General features: G+C 34.8%; 1 protein-coding gene across 1 annotated transcript; it reads right to left on the bottom strand.

Moving 5' to 3' along the window:
* Positions 1 to 5916: 5916 nt before the first annotated feature.
* On the bottom strand, positions 5917 to 20449 carry mRpS35 (mitochondrial ribosomal protein S35). Its single transcript, XM_089234744.1, has 8 exons — positions 20244 to 20449; positions 18433 to 18518; positions 16984 to 17209; positions 16718 to 16857; positions 14296 to 14408; positions 11363 to 11432; positions 7554 to 7682; positions 5917 to 6119 (listed from the first exon to the last, which is right to left on the bottom strand). The coding sequence occupies exons 1-8, from the start codon at positions 20347 to 20349 to the stop codon at positions 5976 to 5978; spliced, it is 1014 nt and encodes a 337-aa protein (XP_089090870.1). The 5' UTR covers positions 20350 to 20449; the 3' UTR covers positions 5917 to 5975.
* Between the last annotated feature and the right edge of the window lie 13 nt (positions 20450 to 20462).

The raw sequence follows: 20462 nt of genomic DNA, 5'->3' as shown, positions 1-20462 counted from the left end.
GCAATAGTAATAACCTATCATTGAAATTGTGACAAGCATGTAGGGGGCCTCACTCCTATTTTTTTTTTTTTTTTTTTTTGCTGTTTTTTAAGCTGTTGAAATTAACAAATTTAGCAGACATTAGAATACAACCTGCTTTTAAGTCTACAGACATAATGCAACATTCCATAAAATATATTTCTTATAACTTGAATTTTTTTTGATAGCTTGAGGCAATATTAATTTCTGGTCTAGTAGTGCTTTGAAATATTTAAAGTTTGCATGTGTTTATAATTTTTCACAAAATGTGATTGCTACCAATACCTCTAGCAAACATGAATCACCCATCAAGTCTTAATGGTCTGAAAGTGTCAAACTGCTTATAAAGAGTGGGCAAAAACTTTGTAAAAACCGGACAAATAACCAAAATAAAAAACGGTTTGCAGAGTTAGCATCACTAGGTCATGGGAATTTTTTTGACAGGAAAAAAAAAACAACTAAAAAACGGCCAATAGGTGGCGCTGATGTACACAAGTCAAAGAAAATATGCACAAATAATTAGCAGAATGCTTCTAAATCATTTATTGATGTGGTCCACGCAAAGCTGCATTAAGAGTAAGCATGAACAGTCCTATCGTTAAACTGGTCACCAAACAGTGTAACGCTATTGTAATCTCGTTACCTCCCGGTTCTTTAATATTTTTCCCCCCAGTAACCATTGAGTGGATGACAACAATGAAATAGACAAAGTTCGGATAGAACTATAACATTTATTCAATTATATTGTTAAACCATTAATCAACGTTATCACAATTAGGCTTTTATATGTTAAACTATTAATTAACGTTTCATCACAATTAGGCTTTTCTCTCATTGTCACAATGAAACAGTAATATGAATTGGTCTCACTGCCGTGTCCAGGTTTCACGTGTTATCACATCGTCCGGTGGATACTCCCAGGTGTCTGCCCCAAGGACTCGTCGGCACCAGCTTCAGACGGTTTTGATGTGAAAGCTCAGCCACTACACATGGAACTGGAGATGAAGGTCCATGGGTGGCCGGTCTGGCTACTAACCGATCACTCGATCACGACGACGTTGAAACCTTACGTGCGATGAGACGGGGTTAAGTGCCAAGGCACACTTCTACTATTGTAACTTCATTGTATTTATGAGACGATCTAGCTCACACCATGACAGGGCGTGACGCCTTACTGATTAAATCGTTGATTCGGTCGTAAGCAAGGAACGGAAGTCGTAACATCTCTAGCTGGCTTTTATATAGCAGCATTCCCACAATGCCTCACTGAAGAACCAATCACACAACATTGAAGGTGCGGTATTAGCTTGTATCTAATTTACATAGTTTCATGAGAAAAGGAAATATCGTAAACATTATAATATTGAATCTGGCAACCAAACATAACAAATTGGAGATCTGGCCAGGATCCACAACTTTTAGGCCTATTGCACATTGTAAAAACTCACGACATTATAAACCGTGAGATGGTCCTAGGAAAGACCGACGGCGTGGAGGTAAAATAGATTGCACATTTATATAACACTTTGCTGAACATTTATATTATATTGCACTAATATATTGCACAATTAAAATAGAGTTTGACGATGACGTGGCCTCCACCGACGAACCACGGGAACCCCCCCCCCCCCTCCCCAGAGGGAAAGAGAAGGCAACTAGACGAGCTATTGGGATCTCTGACATAGATGTAAAGCGGAATTTATATGGGACGTTGGTAGCCCGACCTCTGGCTCCGTTCTCGCCCGATGGCTAGGAGACCCCACCCCCCGACCGTCAGACTAAGCGAACTAACTGACCCGAACCGGAATGTCAGCGGAAGCCTCGGGTGGTTTCCGGTAACCAACGAACCCTGGGGCCTAAACAAAATTAAATGAACAACAGGATTGTAAGAGATCCCAGGTCGTCATGTTTAGATGGGTGCCTGTGATTGGCTGCTAGCATCGGGTGGGAAAGTCATTTCCCCATCACGGTGCCATTTTGTTTACTTACTCACGTGAAGACTCTCGGTTAGGTTGGTTAGCTTTTGCTCGTGGTTATTTTGGCAAATTGTTCATCTTTAAAATTATAAAAACGGGCCAACTAAAATTATATTTATTGAATAAGTCCGCGTGCATTTGATGGGTGTAACATGACACGAAGACGGATGTTCACAAGTATAGATTTAGCTGTTGAAGTGTCGATAACATTGTTATTGTTACTGAGTGATTTATATTTTTATGCACAAGTACGTCTCCTATAAAAAAGTAAAAAACGTATGCTTTAGTGGGAATTAAGATTTTTAGGTTCCGTAGCAATAGACTGAAAAATAAATCAAGGTTAAAATCGGAATAACGCGATCAAGGGAAGGGGGAAGAGAAGCGTGGGAACCACGTGATCAATCAGCGAGTTTGACACATCAAACTTCAGATGGCGCTGCTATCAATTCCGCGGCCTTTCTTTAACATTGAGTGGGTACGCTTAACTTTCAAGCGGCTTTGGTTCCACGTGACCACCACCGCAAGGAGATAACATATTGCAGGCGAGTCACAAATTCAGCAATGGCAGAGTGCAGCAGTTTGTTATTTGCATATCTTTTCTTTGACTTGTGTACGTCAGCGTCACCTATCGGCTGTTTTTTTAGTTTTTCTCCTGTCTTGAAAAAATTCCTGTGACCTAGCGATACTAACCCTACAAACCATTTTTTATTTCGGTTATTTTTCTGGTTTTTATGAATTTTTATCCACTCTGTATGATTTCTAAGTTATAATGAAAGGCATCCAAAGACATACAAGGGACATTTCTTCCCTTCATAATAGCAATGCTGCAAACCACCTTACATAAAAAAACAATAGTTTCAATAAGAATCACATACTGAGCTAATGTTGTATTTACCCTACAGTTTAAACTCAGTCCTATGATTATTTTTTATATCCCAGATATCAATAAATTAGTCCTCTAATTATGGAAGGGCTGAAATAGTGAAAATTATACAAATTCAAGCACCAGCCAAATTTTTTAGAAAAAAGCAGAGTTTATTTTTTTCCAAAAAGTAACCAGTTCACTCTAGGGGTACACATATGTGTACCTTTATTTGGTACCTTTAAATGTGTGTACCTTTATGTAAAATGTGTGTGCACCACATATGTGTACCTTTATAATGGTTTTAAAAATGGGATGAATATTTGGCTGCTATTCTGTATTCGGCCAGGCCAAATAATGCTTAGGTATTCGGCTGAATATCTGTGTAAATCTAAGCACAACAAACTAATATTAATTAAAATTCTTCAAATAAATTAACAATTTACTGATTATGTGTCAGGGTGAATTTCTTGGATAAGTGAAATAGTAATGTGGAAGTTGAGCATGAAGTTCATACACAAGTTCATTTACTGAAAAATGTACTTAGACAAAAAACATTGATCTACTCAAAGGGGCAAAGAACATTTAGAGAGGAAAAATAAGTCGTAAATTTTTTATGATGCATTAATACTTGAGCGTAAATAATGGTTGACATTTTCTTAATTAGATGTAAAATTGTAATAAGTGTTGAAAAAAAAAAGTACAGTGATACCTTGGCTAACGAATGCCTCTGCTTAAAAAATTTTCAGTCTCGGCTAGACACTCCAGCGTGATTAACTCATGCCCACCTCAATCTTTTTTCAGATATACCTACACTTTTTTCTCTGAAATTCTTTGAACCATTTCATATAAAGTGAAAGATTCAGTCAAAATAAAAAATGCATTGAGAAAAAAAAGGAGCCCTTGTGTTTAGAACATGTGTTCTCTCAGTGTAAGATGAAAGCATGAAACTGAACAGTCTGGGCATTCTAGGAGCTTATCTTTTCCATCTGACACAGAAATGAGCTGACCAAATCACAAATACATGGGGACAGCTATAAGAACTCGACTGTTTTGTGTCAACACCAACTTTAGTAGACTAAAGCTGGTGTTGGTTATGTGTGTGTGTGTGTGTATACATTTAGTGTAAAATAAAAAGACCTTTAGTACTTTCATCTTCCTGTGAACTCTCATTTATAAAATTTTAAAGCTGTCTATTTTAGCTTTTGGTCAGTTTTTGCCTGTTTTATACTGCTCCTTGGTGTTGTAAGAACTTGTCTTTAAATTTTGGGCAGAGAAGCTTGAATGAATCATACAATCCTCCATAGAAACCTACCGGAAATCATGTTTCGGCGAGCGAAAGTGATTCCGGAATGAATCATCTTTGTTAGCCAAGGTATATCACTGACATTAAAATACAACATTTCATTGTTAAATTTGATTGTCACTATCATGGCAATAAAAATCTGTTACCAGTTTGTTAATATTTATTTAATTAAAATTCAATATCAATAATTTTATTTTCAATTAAAAATGGCACTTTTATTTTTGATGAATTTTAAGAAAATTGATATTCGGTATTCAGCCAAAACATTATCTGAATATTCAGTATTTGACTATTCAGCCAAATCACTATTTGTCCCATCCTTAGCTTTAATGATTCTTTTTCAAGTTAAGACAAGGTATGCATAAGGGTACCCAACTCAAATGGTAATAGTAAAGATCCAAATCAATCTACCCAAATCAATTTTTTCAAAATTTTTTTCTTTTTAAAGGGCATTTTGACATGCACAGACCTGTCAACTTTGGATTTTTTGCCCTTCCTCTGGCTCTGTTAAAAATTCCTTTGGATTTTAGCAGGAAATTAGATTTGTAAGAAAAAATTTTCAGATTTTGATCACAAATTTTTAGATTTTCCCTGAGCTTTCACTATGTTATGACATCAATGACTACGGTCGCCATTAGAGAAAACAGCTATAGAGGGCAGTCGTAGTTCGTGAAATCTATGTACAAGGTTCGAAGACACTTCCATCAAGTAGCCAACAAAAAATGTCTTAGTGACCACATTTAAGCTAATTGGCAATGACGTGACTTTGTTTATTTAGCAACCATTTATCAGGGGATAGTCTTGGTGACATTATTGTATTCTATCAACAACCATGCGACAAACACAATAACAGAGAGAGATTAATTGTATACCATGTGATACCACCAAAGCTTTATTCGTCAGCAGTCTTATATTTGGAAGTTTTTTATTTTGTTTTCTCTGATCAAATGTCTTCAAAAAAGAAAATATACAACTGCTTTTGAGAGAGTTCTTACACCCAAGATTGTCCATGATGGTTATATTATGCTCGAGGCTATCCAGGACCTGCCTGGGGGAACTTATTCCTCAATTGATTAAAAATAAAATTTAATAAAAAAAATCAATTTTTTTGATCTTGAGATTTCTGGATTCCAATAGTTGGCATGTCTGTGTGTAGGTTCTTATGTCAATAAAATGACAAATATATGACATGCAAAAGTATGCTTGCCAGATTCTCATGAGGATTTTTACCTTTTTCTTGACCACAAGTCCTCCTGGACTTAGTGGTCCTTTTCTATGTTGGCAGGTGCATTGGCATACATTAAGCCCTAGCTTAACGCTTAGATTCCTAGTTTTCACCAATAAAGCCTACATTAGACAATGTAAAGAAGACTGAGAAAATAGAACTAGAAAATGTTTAAATCAACTGGTAGTTTTTGTGTTCCAGAACGACCTACGTATATGAATATAATATGGCCAGGAGAATTGAAGCATTAAAACTTATTCAAAAGATGCCTACATGAACCAAACAACTATCTACTATTTCGCAGAAAGGTGGACCTTTCATTGAATTGAGGGGAAAAGCTTTGTTTGGTAACAAACTTTTGTTCACATGTGAAAAACAAAAGTGGACGAATGGATGAGACAATGTCTTATTATTTAAGAATGGTGACAAAGCATGTATCACATCCTCTTTGTTTACACACACAACTCTGCAAAACCCATTTATTCCTGTGTGTGAGTTCACTTATAGCTTATAAGAAACTATATGAAAATTTGACTAAAAAAAGTAATTTATTTTAAGAGAACTACAAATGTGCTATGAAACAACTTATTACAATGATAACAGAATTTTTGACACAGATTTCTTATAATGTTCTAAATACTCATCACTTTCACCATCGTTGATAATTTTTTCAACACTTGAACCATATTCCTTTATTTTGTCTTCAATAATAGCTTTGTCACTTTTGCTCCCCTATTGGAAAAAAAAGACCCATATAAGCCAGTGCTGGACAAATCGCAAAAAAATCTCAGTGCCAGAAAAAATTCCAAAATAATGTTTCTTTTGGCTTTTTCAAGGCACAGCTACCCTCTTTCATATACAAATACAACGCCATAACAGGCAAAATGCTCGACAAGGTGGCTGAGAAAAAGATGCCCATAACAGATGTACATGTCATATATTTCAAAAATGTTTGCAGATATGCTGCTATTAATGCCAAACATTTTATGCTCAACATGCAATTTAGAAACCACATGAAAATTTTAGGCACCAAGGTCAAATCACCTTAGACTACTATGACCATAAAAAAATTACATCTTAGATATATTTTAAGTACTTTTTTGTTATAATGGTTTAATTCACTTTTCCTTTCTTAAGTGATGAGGATAAAGAAGATAAGCAACATTCTAGAGGCTCAGATACTGTCAAAGGAAGATAGCTTCTCTCCTTGAATGTACAGAGAAGATGGAGACATATTTTAATATCAAAATTTCTATGAGCACAAATAAAACTTGATGCTGTTCAGTAGGATGTGGATTCCCACTCTGAAAAAATACAAGGCCACAACCGGCAAAATGACCAACGAGGTGGCTGAGAAAAAGATGCCCATAACAAATATGGACCATCTCTTTTCCATGGCCATCAATGAAATGAGTAAAACAACAAATTGAATCAAATAATTCAGGACCTCTTGTTCAACCAAATCCTTTACACTTACAGATAGAGCTCATGAAACACCAATTCAAGTCTAAAACGACAAATCTGAGCAAAATAGTACCTGGAAAAGCATAAGCACATACTGGGATCATCTGTCAGTCAGCTGTTGAAAAATCTTGGACTTGCAGTTAAAACAAATTCTCTAAAGCAACTTAGACATCTTTGGTTCCTACCAATAGTGTTGACGAGTCGTTGAGAAGAAAATTAATTTGTGTTAGCAACTGTTCTTCGAGCCCCACCGTCGCCACAGTGGTGGTCGGCTGAAGTTGGTTTTCTGTGGTTCCCAACTTCGAGGCGCAAATGCGAGCCAATCTCCCCGTTAAAAAGTCTCGCCACAGAGAGCAACAGACTTACAAACAGTACAAATATTCAGTCACGACATATCACTCACTTCACTTCTGAGATATAGATGGCAGCACTGAAAAATCATACACAACACTAGATACGCACTCAGACTGTTAGGTACACACAATTACACTTCCGGCACAACTCACTAGGTAGAAAATTGCCTATGGCAATAGACCTGAGTTGTGCTCGGTTAAAAAAGTTAAAAAAAAAAAAGATTCTTGAGTGCTTAAGCATTTCTACTATAAGTGACTGTGGTTGAAATATGAAATTAGATTTCCCTTTGAGCTGTCAATTTTTTTTCCCAGATTAGCAGTTAATAAATGTGGAGTAACTTTTTGTTACCTCATGGTCTTCCATTACGGGAAACAAAGTCTGTGCAACTTGAGTTATGCGTTTTTGCTGCCTGCTTCCTTCAAAGAAAAAATCCAGCTGGTCTTCCTCTGTCATTTCTGTTTCCCAAGGCTCATGCACCTATATTGGAAATAAATACTAAATACGAGCTTTTTTTTTGTAAAAACATTTTTTCTAATAATGACAGCACCAAATAACTGTTCTTTCACAATCAAAACTATAATTTATTGTATATTAGTGAAATGTGTATCTTTCATTACACTTGGATGTCTTATTATTGAAATTTAATCACTGCATTAGAAAGGAGATATTATCAAATAGTGTGCTGTATGAAACAAATGTCTGTGTGGCTAACTCCAGTTTTTTTTTATATCAGGACTTGATTATGATAAAGGTACAAAACTTTGTCAAATCTCATTACTTTATTATGACTGAAGATTTTTTGTAAGACAATTTTCAAAATAAATGTCAGTGTGTACTTAAGACAGGCATCTTCAACTTCTTGCTTGCGAGCACCTAGAGTGGTCATTTGCTCGTCTGATTTGATGCTTGCAAGCACTTGATCAAAGTTGTAATTATACAAATTGCATTCAAGGATTGAAATCATCCAGATTTAGTAAACCTGTGAATTAGTAAAATACTTATTTGCTTTGCCAAAAATTCTGAAAATTTATTCCAGAACAAGAAAACTTAGTATCAAAATACCTTATTTAATACTTATTTATACTGCAATAAAACAATTCAACATTGACATGAACTTGAAATATCTGTCCTTTATAGATTTTGGGTCACTAAACACAAAAATTATGCTTAAAATTGCCTCCTGGCTCAAGTTTCTGAGTAATTTCAATGCAATTTTACATATAATGCTATGGGAATACAGTAGCACAAATAACAGTTAACAAACTTTCTTTTTTACACGCTGTCTTTTTGTCGATTGCTTGCAAGGGCATGTCTAGAGCATTTCTGTGGATCATCCAGCAGAAATATGCTAACACTGAAACTGACCACTTTGCAATGCAGTTCTACTGTAAAAATGTTCTGATGGAATCGCTCTCCTTTTTCGTTACTGAAGTGCCACAATTCGCTGGGAAGACATCCATATGTGAATGCAGGAAGTGCATTTTTAATGACACGTGGCATCCAATTTCCTCATAATCACATATAAGTTCCTCCACTAGGTCTTTGTAAATTTCAGCACAAAGGTTGCCCGAAAATTGTGTATTAACATTCCGGAAACAATGCCAGGCATGTAGCTCATCGCGATTGAGATTAGATTCAAACTGTTTGTCTTGCAAAAGCTTGCATATCTGGGGACCTATGAATACCCTTGTTTTACTTTTCTGTACTTGGAAACTTTTGGCATAAGTATTCAAATGTACATTCATTTTTGTTAACAGCCTTCACAAATGCCTTCAGAAGTCCCAGTTTTATATGCAATGGTGGTAGGACAATGCTGTTTGGGTTCACTAGAGGTTCATATGAAACGTTTTTAGTGTCAGGCAACAAAGCTGTTTGTAGATGTCATTCTTTCTATTTGTAGTGGGCATGCTTCGCACTGCTTTCTCACTGACATATATATAGCAACAGTACTTTGTGTACCCACATTGTAGACTGAGCACAATTGCTATAATTTTAAAATCACATACTAACCATTTATATTGATTGTAATTTATAAGATCCAGGAGGCGTTGACACATGAGATAGCTTTCTTTACCCAGGGCTGCATAAGCAAAAGGGATTGATGATGGTATTTCATTCATTACTATTATACAATAGCACAGTCTTCAGGCTTATTTTTGAGGCATCTATAAACAGTCTCCAATCATCTGCTTTGCACAGAATGTTCAATTTCAGCATCAAACCTTCAAAATATTAAATCATCATTGTCACTGCTGAAAAATGTTGACAGATCTTTTTTGACAATCGCAAAAAGTAGATACTCTAAGTGTATCCGCCAGGGGGTTCCACTGCTGTAATCTGGATGTTAAGAATTCAGCTTTATTCTTTGGCAGTTCTAAATCCCTAATCAGGTCATGAATTTCACATTGATTCAGTGTACGATACAGTAGGTACTTGGTTGAAATGTTGGATTTCTGACGCTTGGGAACGCTTTCTAGCATAGTTCACTTCAATCATCCTCCATTGTGTCTGAAAATGTCGGGGGGGGGGGGGACCAGCAATCCTCCATGAACTACTGGGCAGGGCATTGCTAATATTTAAGTAACCACATTCAGTGGTTCGTAAAATGTACAGTCACTAATTAAATCAGTAACACAAAGCGTAATATGAACTTCTGCATGGAGCCAGTTTTAACTGCTCACTCACATGATTCATGAGATGAGGTCCAGAAGCAATGCGTCGAGTCAATAGCAGCTATATCAAGAACCTCAGTGCCTATTTCTTTTCCCTTATTTTTTTTTATTTTCACGTATCTTAATTATAATGTCTTATAGCATTATATGTAAGATGTAAACACATAGCTGCCAAGTCTCCCAAATTTTAGCTTCATCGCTCGACCTCCCGGAAAGTTCTTAAATCTCCCGAATTTTTACGAAAATCACAAAAATCCCTAATCGTCCCTAAAAATTACCTACTTCATTAAAAAAAATCCCCGCTTATGAAAACAGTCCCTAAGGAATTTCTTGTGGGGCATGAAGCCCTTTTTTTCCCTTTCGAAATGACGTCACACGTCGTAAATGGGAAAATTCCCTTTTTAAGGAAGTTTTACAAACCCTCTGATGGTAACAAGAAAGTTGTCTGTCTTATCGTGCAGGGAAATGGCTTAGCAGCCAATAGTCCTGGATAATAATTGAAGATTCTAGTAACGCGCATATGGTCAAAATTTCTTTTGTTGAAGTTACGTACGTGCGATATAACAAAGCATGAATACTGATAAGCAAAAACATATTTAATCAATTTTAAAGATACTTATTCCGATGAATTTCCTTTCATCAAACGTTCCAGAAGAGGGCCGACTTTTCCTTTTTGTACAAGTTGTGTTACGGACATAAACATCGGGCATGGAAAGACTACCATCATCACTCGTGAAATTTAAAAAAAAAGCATAAAATCATCTTCCGATGATTTTGGGGTCATTCGCTCAGAATGTTTGTTCACAGCATTTCTGATTGAACACAATATTTATTTTTACATCATTGAAGTTTTGGCCTCCAATTTCACTTGTTTTTTGCGTAGGAATTTTATTCCCAAGGTTTAACTTCCATGTGTGTAAAATCCCTATTTTAATTTGACTTCAGTTTTTGAGTAGGGATTTTATTCCCTACGCTTTAACTTTTATGTTTGGAAAATCCCTATTTTATTTGGAAAAATCCTTATTTTATTTGGAAAAATCCCTATTGTATTTATTAGGGAATGGTTTAAACATAAAATACGGGTTTGTGCGAAAATCTCCCGAATTTTCATTTTCAAAAGTTGGCAGCTATGTAAACAGTAAAATTTCTCAAAACTCAGCCAGGAGAGAATTTCAAGGGAGATTTTCATGTTCAGTGACCCAAAATTTATAAAAGGTGGCTACTTTCATTTTTGTAGAAAACAAATGAAAAATTGTTGAACAGTGTAATTTTTCATTGAGTCGTAGTCATCACGTATGCAATGACTTTACTTGAATGATAAATCCTTGTCAAAAAGCAAGAGTGCAAAAAGATGGTTGATCCATTGAAGATATTTGTAGTAGTAGTAGTAGTAGCTGTGAAGAATCATTTTGTAACAGCAAAACTTAATAATAAGTAATTTTTGACAATTAGAAAATGGCCAAAAATGATTTGTCTTTTCTTTACCTGAGCTTCATGATACAGAGCAGCTAGAACATAGATGAGGAAATCATAATTCTGCTTACTGACTGGACACCTGAACAAATAAAGAAAATTATGAATCGTATGTTCAATAAATTTCCAGATTCTTTGAGTTGTAAAAAAATACATAACCCATTTTCAAAAATTTCAGTAAGCACACTGCAGAAACTTATAATAAAATGTTACAATTTCTTCAAACTTTACGTCAGCCACATCAACTCTACAGGCATCCCTCACTTTACGCAATTACTTAGTTTGCAGAATAGTCGCATAAAGTCAGTTGAATTTAACATGGTTTGGTTGGTTTAAGGTCTCAACCTGACCGCTTGTGTTCGATTATCCGAGAGACATAAGAACGTCAAACTCTGAGAACTTCCTAACTTAACATGATTTATTTAAATTTGAACAAAAATTATTAGTTAACCAAACATAATGTTAAAACATGCTGCAGTAAAAATATTATAGCATTGATTGAAGTGTGCGGCTTTCTTATATAGTGGATGAGGGCGTGGCAATAGATGACTGGAAACGATCGCATCATCACTTTGCATATGGAATGCAGCGCCGCCAAAATGGGAAGGATGGGGGGCTGGGTCTTTCAGAAGAATTTAAAAAAATTAAACCCACAGCAAAGGAACCTTTTTTTAGTGAATTATTTAAAATTATGAATAAATCTCACGAATTTAGGCAGTATGAATGAGTTGAATAACTCTTTTTCTGTCTCCACTACTTCTGATTGATTCTAGTGAGTGTGGATGTTTTCTTTCCTGAAGACCCTGGTATGATAGGCCAGAACTAGAGGGGGAGGGCAACTGCCCTGGGCAGCAGTTTTAAATGGGGATAAAGAACACTGTTACAAAAATAAAAAATTTTAAAGTTGTGGGGGCAATGAAAATTCTTGTTACAGCCCTGGATATGCTGATATTTTTTTTTTAATGAAACAGTCGGGATTTGGTTGACAAGCAACATTTTTTGTCTCCTTATAAAGACACTATTAGCAAAGCCAGAGAATTCTGCATATTTCTTGCAAATATGAAAATTCTAGTTTCATTGAAACCGCTTTTTTTGATTAAATTTCTCATGGAATTGTCAATGTGTTACACTGTTCATCAGTGAGATCTGGTGACCTGTATCTGAGAATTTCTCATATTTGTCTCAGCTATATCATGAAATCCAACTGATGTCTTCGTCAAAGGATTTAGATATGATATATATCTTCAATTTGCAAGCCCATTTGCTGGATTAATAATAATAAGTTAACACTCCAAGCCAAATTTTGCAAGTTTGAATTCCTAAAATCAACTTTTAAAAATTGTGTTATAGCTAGGATACATAGTTAAGCCTTGTTAATTTGAACCCAAAGGGGAATCAAGGTAATCTTTTGGTAACAGCAACCAAATTTCCATGTCATTTAATGATATTTCAAAAAGACCAACTATGTTTTGCATAAATCAATATATGACATTATGCAGCTTTACGTAAGGTTTTTCAGATATTAATTTGAACATGTATTTTTCCCTTTAATAAATCCAAACAAAACCTCATAATGCACAAGTTGAATCTTTATTGACATTCAGGGTCAAATCCTGTGTGAATGGCATTCAAAATTGTGTCATAATAAACCAACAACGTGCTATAAAAAATAGTAATTATAGCTAAATAGTTTCATGGGAGGGAAACAAAAATTGAATTTGTTGTGGCAGAAATCTTTGTTACCGTCCTGCAACCCATTTAGATTATTTTACTGATGGAGGTATCACCCTAACCAAACAAAAACATAATATTTCATAAACCATGACAAAAGCACTCATAAATTAAATACAAATAAACTGATATTGAAATTTGTTCGTCTAGTTGTGAATACAGTCGCCCCCGTAAATACAAAAAATCTGCGAATAACACAAACCATGAACTTTTGATTTTTTTAGCCATCGTGTTTATATCTGCTTTGTGCAACAAAAAAAAGATGGGGTGCCCATTAAGATTTTTTGTATGTTTTCTGAAAAGAATATTATAATGTCTGTTAGCCGTTTTCTTCATTTCAGTTAATTTGTTAGATGACCGTATGGTGACTTCTTACACGGTCCTGCCTCTTGACGGGCATTGGTTAAAATTGGCTTAAGTTGATAGAGCCTTGACTGTATTCAGTTTGAAAGGAAGGAAGAATGATAACAAGGCTTCCTCTTCCAATTTTTCTACATGTGGAAAAACGTACCATAGAAAGGTCTATGGTGATAGAAACAATCCATTGCCGATTCAAACTTACAAAGCTGTTGCGCAGTGTTTCTCATATTAGTGAACTTGTCGTTTGTCATCCACTTCTTGATCTTGATCACCATACCACTTGATCATCATCATCATTACTTTGGTTTCCGGAGCAGTCAATTCGATTAATCACCTAACCACCAATGTTGATTTCTGAATTGATGTTATATAATTGATTCTCAAATTTCCTCCTATGTCCATTTCATTAAACCCTTCTCCAACCACCTGCTTTGCTAAAGTAATACCTACAGTACCTTTCATAGCCTTTTTGGCTGGCTCCGTAGAAATGGATGTGTCCTCAGGCTCACATTCTGGCCAAAAGTTCTTTCAATACGAGATGTTCCCATCTTTATAGCTTCCACAGTTCTAGCAATGTTGCTAATGACATAAAACTGGGAAGGACGAGACAGAAATCTCTCTCAAATGGAATAATTTTCAGTGATAAATGGTCTGTTCAATGATAAATCTAAAACGGAATATTATTTGTCTATTGATGTTCCGTTTCATACAGGTTTCACTGTAATAGATCACCTAAAACATTCTTTAAACTTAGGTAAACTGAAACAAAATAATCATTTATTTAGTATTTACTAAAATGTCATGACATTATGAAAAGAATATATTTTAACAAAAAAAATTTCAAAAATGCTTACCGGTCTGCAACTAGAGTTAGAGTGTCCGTCTTCACATTGTATCTTTCTGGTCCTGCTAATTTAAGTAGCTTGTCTTTAGCATGGTAATCCAAGTTCAAGTGAGCGAGCTTAGCCTGAAAAATATTTGCCCTCACTTTATTTTGGATCATTAAATTGCTCAGAAAGTTCAAGATTTACCCATATACGAAAATGAAAAATTCTCTTTCATCATCAGAAGCAACATAAATCATCAATATACGATTGAGCAACCTACCAAAGCCTATCATCTAAAAGCCATGGAAGCAGCTTAATTCAAACTGTTTTTATTTAAGCTATTTACAATGTAAAATGATTCATGCTTGTGGATAGAGATAGTTTTTTATTTTAACCACCTCTTATAGCACAGTTTGTGAAACATCAATTATTCAATGCATATTTGTACTATGACGTAATGTTTAAAAATGAATAAAATAGAGTTCACTGATGATGAATATTTAAAAAAAAGATAAAGAAATAAGTAAATTTATATATATAACTTATGCTTGAGGTATAATGAAAAACTTTCGTTCAATCGAAATGAAGATTATATCAAAAGAAAAACATTTATAATGGTTGTTATACAAAAGCGTTTGGGACATCATAGAAGGTGTGACAAAATAATCATCAAAACGAGCATAGACTTTATTTTCTATTTTACACAGAGAAAAGATGATTGTTTACAGATATTATATAACTGTTATAGGTATGAATCAGGGTTATAATAACTAGGTATGAATCAGGATTGAGGTTTGACATGACAAGTGTCAAAAACCTAAATGAATGGAACGCTTTTGGATAATATTTTGTGCACAGTAGGTTGACAACATGATGAGAATCTTACTTTTTTGTATATTACGTTTTATTTCTAAACACTAATTTATTACAATAATTAAAACAAAATATTAATTATAATTTGCAGTTTTGTATTTTTCGACAGACAGAGTCTAGAACAGATAATATATAATTTTGTGGTCCATTTATCTAAACTATTGATTACCCATGTTAAATTTACGAAGCGAAATAGAGCTGTTTATTCAAAATATGTTTGATAAATCACAGTTATTGACCACAGAAACTTGCTCAGTATTAAAACAGTTGAAAACTTTTTGTCAATATTGTCATTCTTACTTTTACACGTAGAATAAGTTATAGGAGCTTTTCTTAAGCATCATATGCAATCAGCTAAATTAAAGGACATTTTAGTCCTACAATTTCATATTTTTATTGCTGGCTGTATTTTAGTATTATGCACAATAAGGGTATCGTTTTAAGTATCAGTGATTGTCTAGAAAATTTAATAACAGAAATCAACATTACATATATGGCGTAAAAGAATTTTTTAAACATGCATCTATTATGAAAAGAGTACAGCAGATGTTTTATATCAATACACATACATAAGCAGTTGAGGAAATTTTGCAGGGTCGAGAATTATGTTGAATTGAAGAATATCTAATAGTTTCATAGTTTTCCCTTCAGCTTTTATGTTATGCTCTATTCAAATTATATATTTTACATGAAAAAATACACACATATTGTCCAAAGTAATTCTGCAGAGAGCAAAAAAAATTAGTTTAAAATAATATTAAGTATTTATTCTTTATATAACATAGTGACTTTAAACATTACATGCAATCAATATGGTATTTTTCAGTGGGAATTTCATATTGACAGCAATATTTAAGGTTAATGACAGTTTTTGACATGATGGTTTAAAATGTCAAAAACTGTCATGCTTCAAAAACCTACCTATCCTGGTATGAACACTCCCACTTGTCCTATTTTTTTTGATAAAATGCCCTACTTTTCCTATTTTTTTTACCAAATCCTATCAATAAAATTTGTGTAATTATTTTGAATAAAGGATGGAATCATCAATATATATATTGTCAAATAATACAGATGCAGTAGATTGCAATTAATGATTCTGCAGAAGTAGAAATTGTATCGTTTTACAGATTATTTGGGGGTGTATGTGGACCATTGGTTTATTTTCTTTTGCTTCGTTTTAGGGTTCAAAAAGTGTAGTAGTCATTAAAAACTTCTGTCTAGATAGAAAAAATTCTGGTGCACATTTTATTTATAAGTGAAACAACACTTTTTGCATAACAAAGCAGTTAAATACATAACCCTATTCTAGGTTTGTACATGTAAACGCTTCAAGAGTTTACCATGTTGGACCAGATCGAATGCCTTCTGGAAATCAAGGTAAACAACATCTACATTTTTGCTCTTACCCAAAGCCTTAGTCACGTGATCAGAGAAGCAAAGGAGGTTAGTTACATATGACTTCCCCTTTCCTGAACCCATGCTGATTTTCTGACAATACATTATTCTCGTCTATACTTATCGTAATGCCTTACATTGGAATATTAAGATGGCTAAGAAAAAATATTAGTTTCACCTTGATTGTGACTATTCTAGATCTTTCATCTCTGATTGTAGGAGCAGAATGACAATAGGTACTGGTTATCACTTCTAAAGGAAAATGTTCATCACATTTTGAATCATCTGTGAGCTCTTTTGGAAATTCAGTGCAGAATTCTATGAATGAAAGCAAACCTGATAATGAAACTGAATTCTTCAAAACAGGATTGATCTAGAGAAAAAAATAAAGAGTTTTTCACATTTCTGACACAATACATTAACATAATTTATCTGAAATCTTACTTTTTATAGCTTCACAGTGCCGTTTTACTGCAGGTGGCGTCAAGTGCAAAAAGTTTGGGATTTTCATAAGTTCTGCATTTGCATACTTTCCAGGCGGTGCTTTTTTATCTGTGTAACCTTGATACAATAGTAGCGGCACCACTGATGGACGAAAAGATTGGGCCACGGGCCAAACGGATGGCCAATCATTCCTGATTGCCATCCTTTTTTCTCGGGGTGGCAATGGCTAAAAAACACAGAAAATTTGATTAGTTTCAAAAATATGTATTAGTACACGTCACTGAATGCATCTTGCCGCTGTGGTGGTCGAGTGGTCATAGTGACAGACTTGCATTGCGAGGACCCGGGTTCAAACCCCCACCGTCACCACAGTGGTGGTTGGCTGAAGTTGGTTTTCTGTTGTTCCCAACTTCGAAACGCGAATGCAGGCTGATCTCCCCGTTAAAGAGTCTCACCACAGAGAGCATACATAACAAGCATTACATGGAAACAAACTTTACGTCAGGTTCACAACATGTACACTCCAACATGTACCAATTCGTTAGAAGTTCCCCAGAGGAATTTGGACGAGGTGCATCTTTTAGATATATGTATGTTCAATAATGTTTTCCATGTACAGCTATCACTATTCTAGCAACGGTCAAGCTTGGGGATAGCTCAAGTATAAAAAAACCAACAACTGGAGCCTGCATCAACAGCTGCGCTTGATTTACAAATGAACACTAAAATCAAGTGTGGATACATGTGAAGAAATGAGAAAAAAAATGTTGAACGATTTAATGCTCAGATACTAGAAATGGGAAGTTTGTGAAAATACTCAGATTTTCCTTTTCAAGGTGGACTTATCCAAGTTTTGGCTTTTTTTCACCCCACCCTCCTGTGGAACTTGGACTTGTTTTCCTGGTTCCCGCCTTCGTGAGGAGAGCTTTCATCTTCTTCCCACTGTTCGCAAGAAGGAGTCGCCAAAACGTACCCATACTTCCCTACCAAGACTGTCTTCAGCTGCATATGACCATGAGCATGTTTGGTCCTCTTTGGGTGTTAAAGGGTTAACATTATTATTTTTCCATCATAGCTGCATTTAGTGCAGGAATTATTGCATACTTGCCCTGGCTGATTTTTATATGAACCAAATATAAATATATTTATATTTGGTTAATAAATATAATAAATTATAATATTATTTATAATTTGTGTTAATTACATTTTTAATTGGGTTGCTGTATTTTTGAAATATATGACATCCATATTTTTATGGGCATCTTTTTATCAGCCACCTCGTTGGGCATTTTGCCTGTTGTGCCGTTGTTTTTGTATTTGCATTTGTATAAATGAAAATGTTTCATTTCAGTTTGAATGCAACTTCAATCCATTTTATGCAATGCATTTGCTGCAACTGGAATCTGGCAAAAAGCTTTTGCTTCAATACTTTAGTAGTAAAGCACTTACCTTTTTTTCAAAAATATATTTCTTAGTTTGTTTTTTCTTCTTGTCATCAAATTCTGGATAAAGTTGTAAAACTCTAAATTCTCCATCTGAAAAAAAACCAACATATTATTTTACACATTAATAATATTTTTCAACAAAGAACATGCAAAGTCTTTTCAAAAAATTGGGTAAAATTTGTCCGCATGGGAAATTTTAAGAGTTCCAAAAGAATTTTTTGAAAAATAAATACAGTGCAATACTTTCTGCTGCAAAATACTTGACTACATATTTCCCCTGATAGATGGCAGTACATTTTTCAGAATATGTGGGAAAAATTTAGTGAAAGGAGAAATTTTCAAGAGAAATTTTGCTGGACAAGGTCACTGTCCGAAACAGAATCCTGACAGAATAGCAGTGGGTTTCATGCAAACAGCAGCGATTCGGCAATATACTCATATATATTGCCAACAACTGTTCTTTGTTGCTAGGAAATCAGTGAAAATCTTATACAACAATAGCAATGATATAGTAATACAGTAAGACCTGTCTATAACGATACTGTAGGGTCCTAGAAATTTTTTTTTATAGACAGGTAAACAGTTTGAGCACTTGCCAATTTCTTATAAATAGTTTATTCAATTAATTCCTGTTAAATAGGAATTCCACTAGGACAAAAGAAAATATTGTTATAGACAGAATCCTTACACACAGGTTTCACTGTATATATAAGTTATGTTGCCAATAGCTATGCTTTGGTGATAAGAAATACATTAAAAATCTTATGTAAAGATCACTGCTCATACAAAGATATTATCCGCTGGTCCCGATGCACTTTTTACAGTATAATGTACTTCATCTATAACAGTAACTCTTTAAAAATGATTCTTCAGTCTTTTGAGTGTCCTTATGTAAGCACTTCACTGTACATAATTTTGTGCTTTTATTTCTCTGCCAACATTTCATCCATGTCCTTTGCACTGATTTCAAGGCATTTTAATATTATTAAGATATAATGTTTGGTATGTGACCAAGCATGTTATTTTCATTCATATATTTAAACATATTTTTGGCCTTATGGCAGGACAGTAACTAAGGGAAGTTGGGACAGGGGTCTGGTATCCTGGGCATTGGAGTAGGAAGGATACTGAGTTTATTCTTTTTACATAAAAAAATTACATGGGGGGGGGGGAGAGGTGCCAAAATTTATACTGGCCCAGGCAAGACAGAGTTAATTTACGTTTCCAGTTGTGGCCCTACCTAGATTGCGAGAGCTTTGATACACATATGTAGCCAAATTCTAGCTATCAGTAAACATTAAATGGCAAGAATAATTGTTGACAAGCATTACTAACAAGAATGGTTCTCAGCAAGTGGCAAATTGTGTTCCCCCCCAGTAACTAATCATATGTTACTTGTTCTGGTTTGAAAGTCAGCGATGCTCTTTGCACTGACTTATGTCTCTCATGCAATATGATACCATGTTTCACTGTTATCAGCCACATTGTTTGAGGTTGTAAAGTAGACAGACCAAGCAACAAGTAATAAAGATGCTAATCTGTGCAATCGAACATTTTTCGTCGTATCAAATTACTCCGAGAATTAAATGTGATGCATGATTCAATAGATGAATCTGCTTTTATTTTTCATGTTACAGTGTATCCCGGTTATAACGTCCCCAGTTAGAACGTTTTCCCACTTAGTACGACCATCTCTAACTAATATTCGTATAGATTTCCCATTTGAAGAATTTTCGAGCTTACAACGATTTTTTAAAAAACGTTATAAGCGGGGAGCCTCATAAAAAATCAACGCCAGGGGCATTATGTACTCACCCGATTCAACTGTACCGGTTGAAGAAAAACGGCCACCATTGCAAAGTACTGCACGTAAAGGGATGTTTATAAGAGTCAACGAATGAACAACACTTCTGTGATACATTGCAAAACGCACGTGCGTAATTGCAGCTTTTTAATATCGGGAGCGCTCGATGGTCGGGAGTTAAAAAAAGCCAGTTTGTTTATTTGCGATACTTTCGTACGGCTGTGACCAAG

Source organism: Pholcus phalangioides, unplaced genomic scaffold, assembly GCF_987345545.1.
Source record: "Pholcus phalangioides strain wild (caught in Gottingen) unplaced genomic scaffold, Ppha-v1.0 ptg000008l_1, whole genome shotgun sequence".
In the NCBI taxonomy this organism is placed as follows: domain Eukaryota; kingdom Metazoa; phylum Arthropoda; class Arachnida; order Araneae; family Pholcidae; genus Pholcus; species Pholcus phalangioides.
Note: the sequence above shows the minus strand (reverse complement) of the source record. Positions and strands in the feature narration are given on the sequence as shown.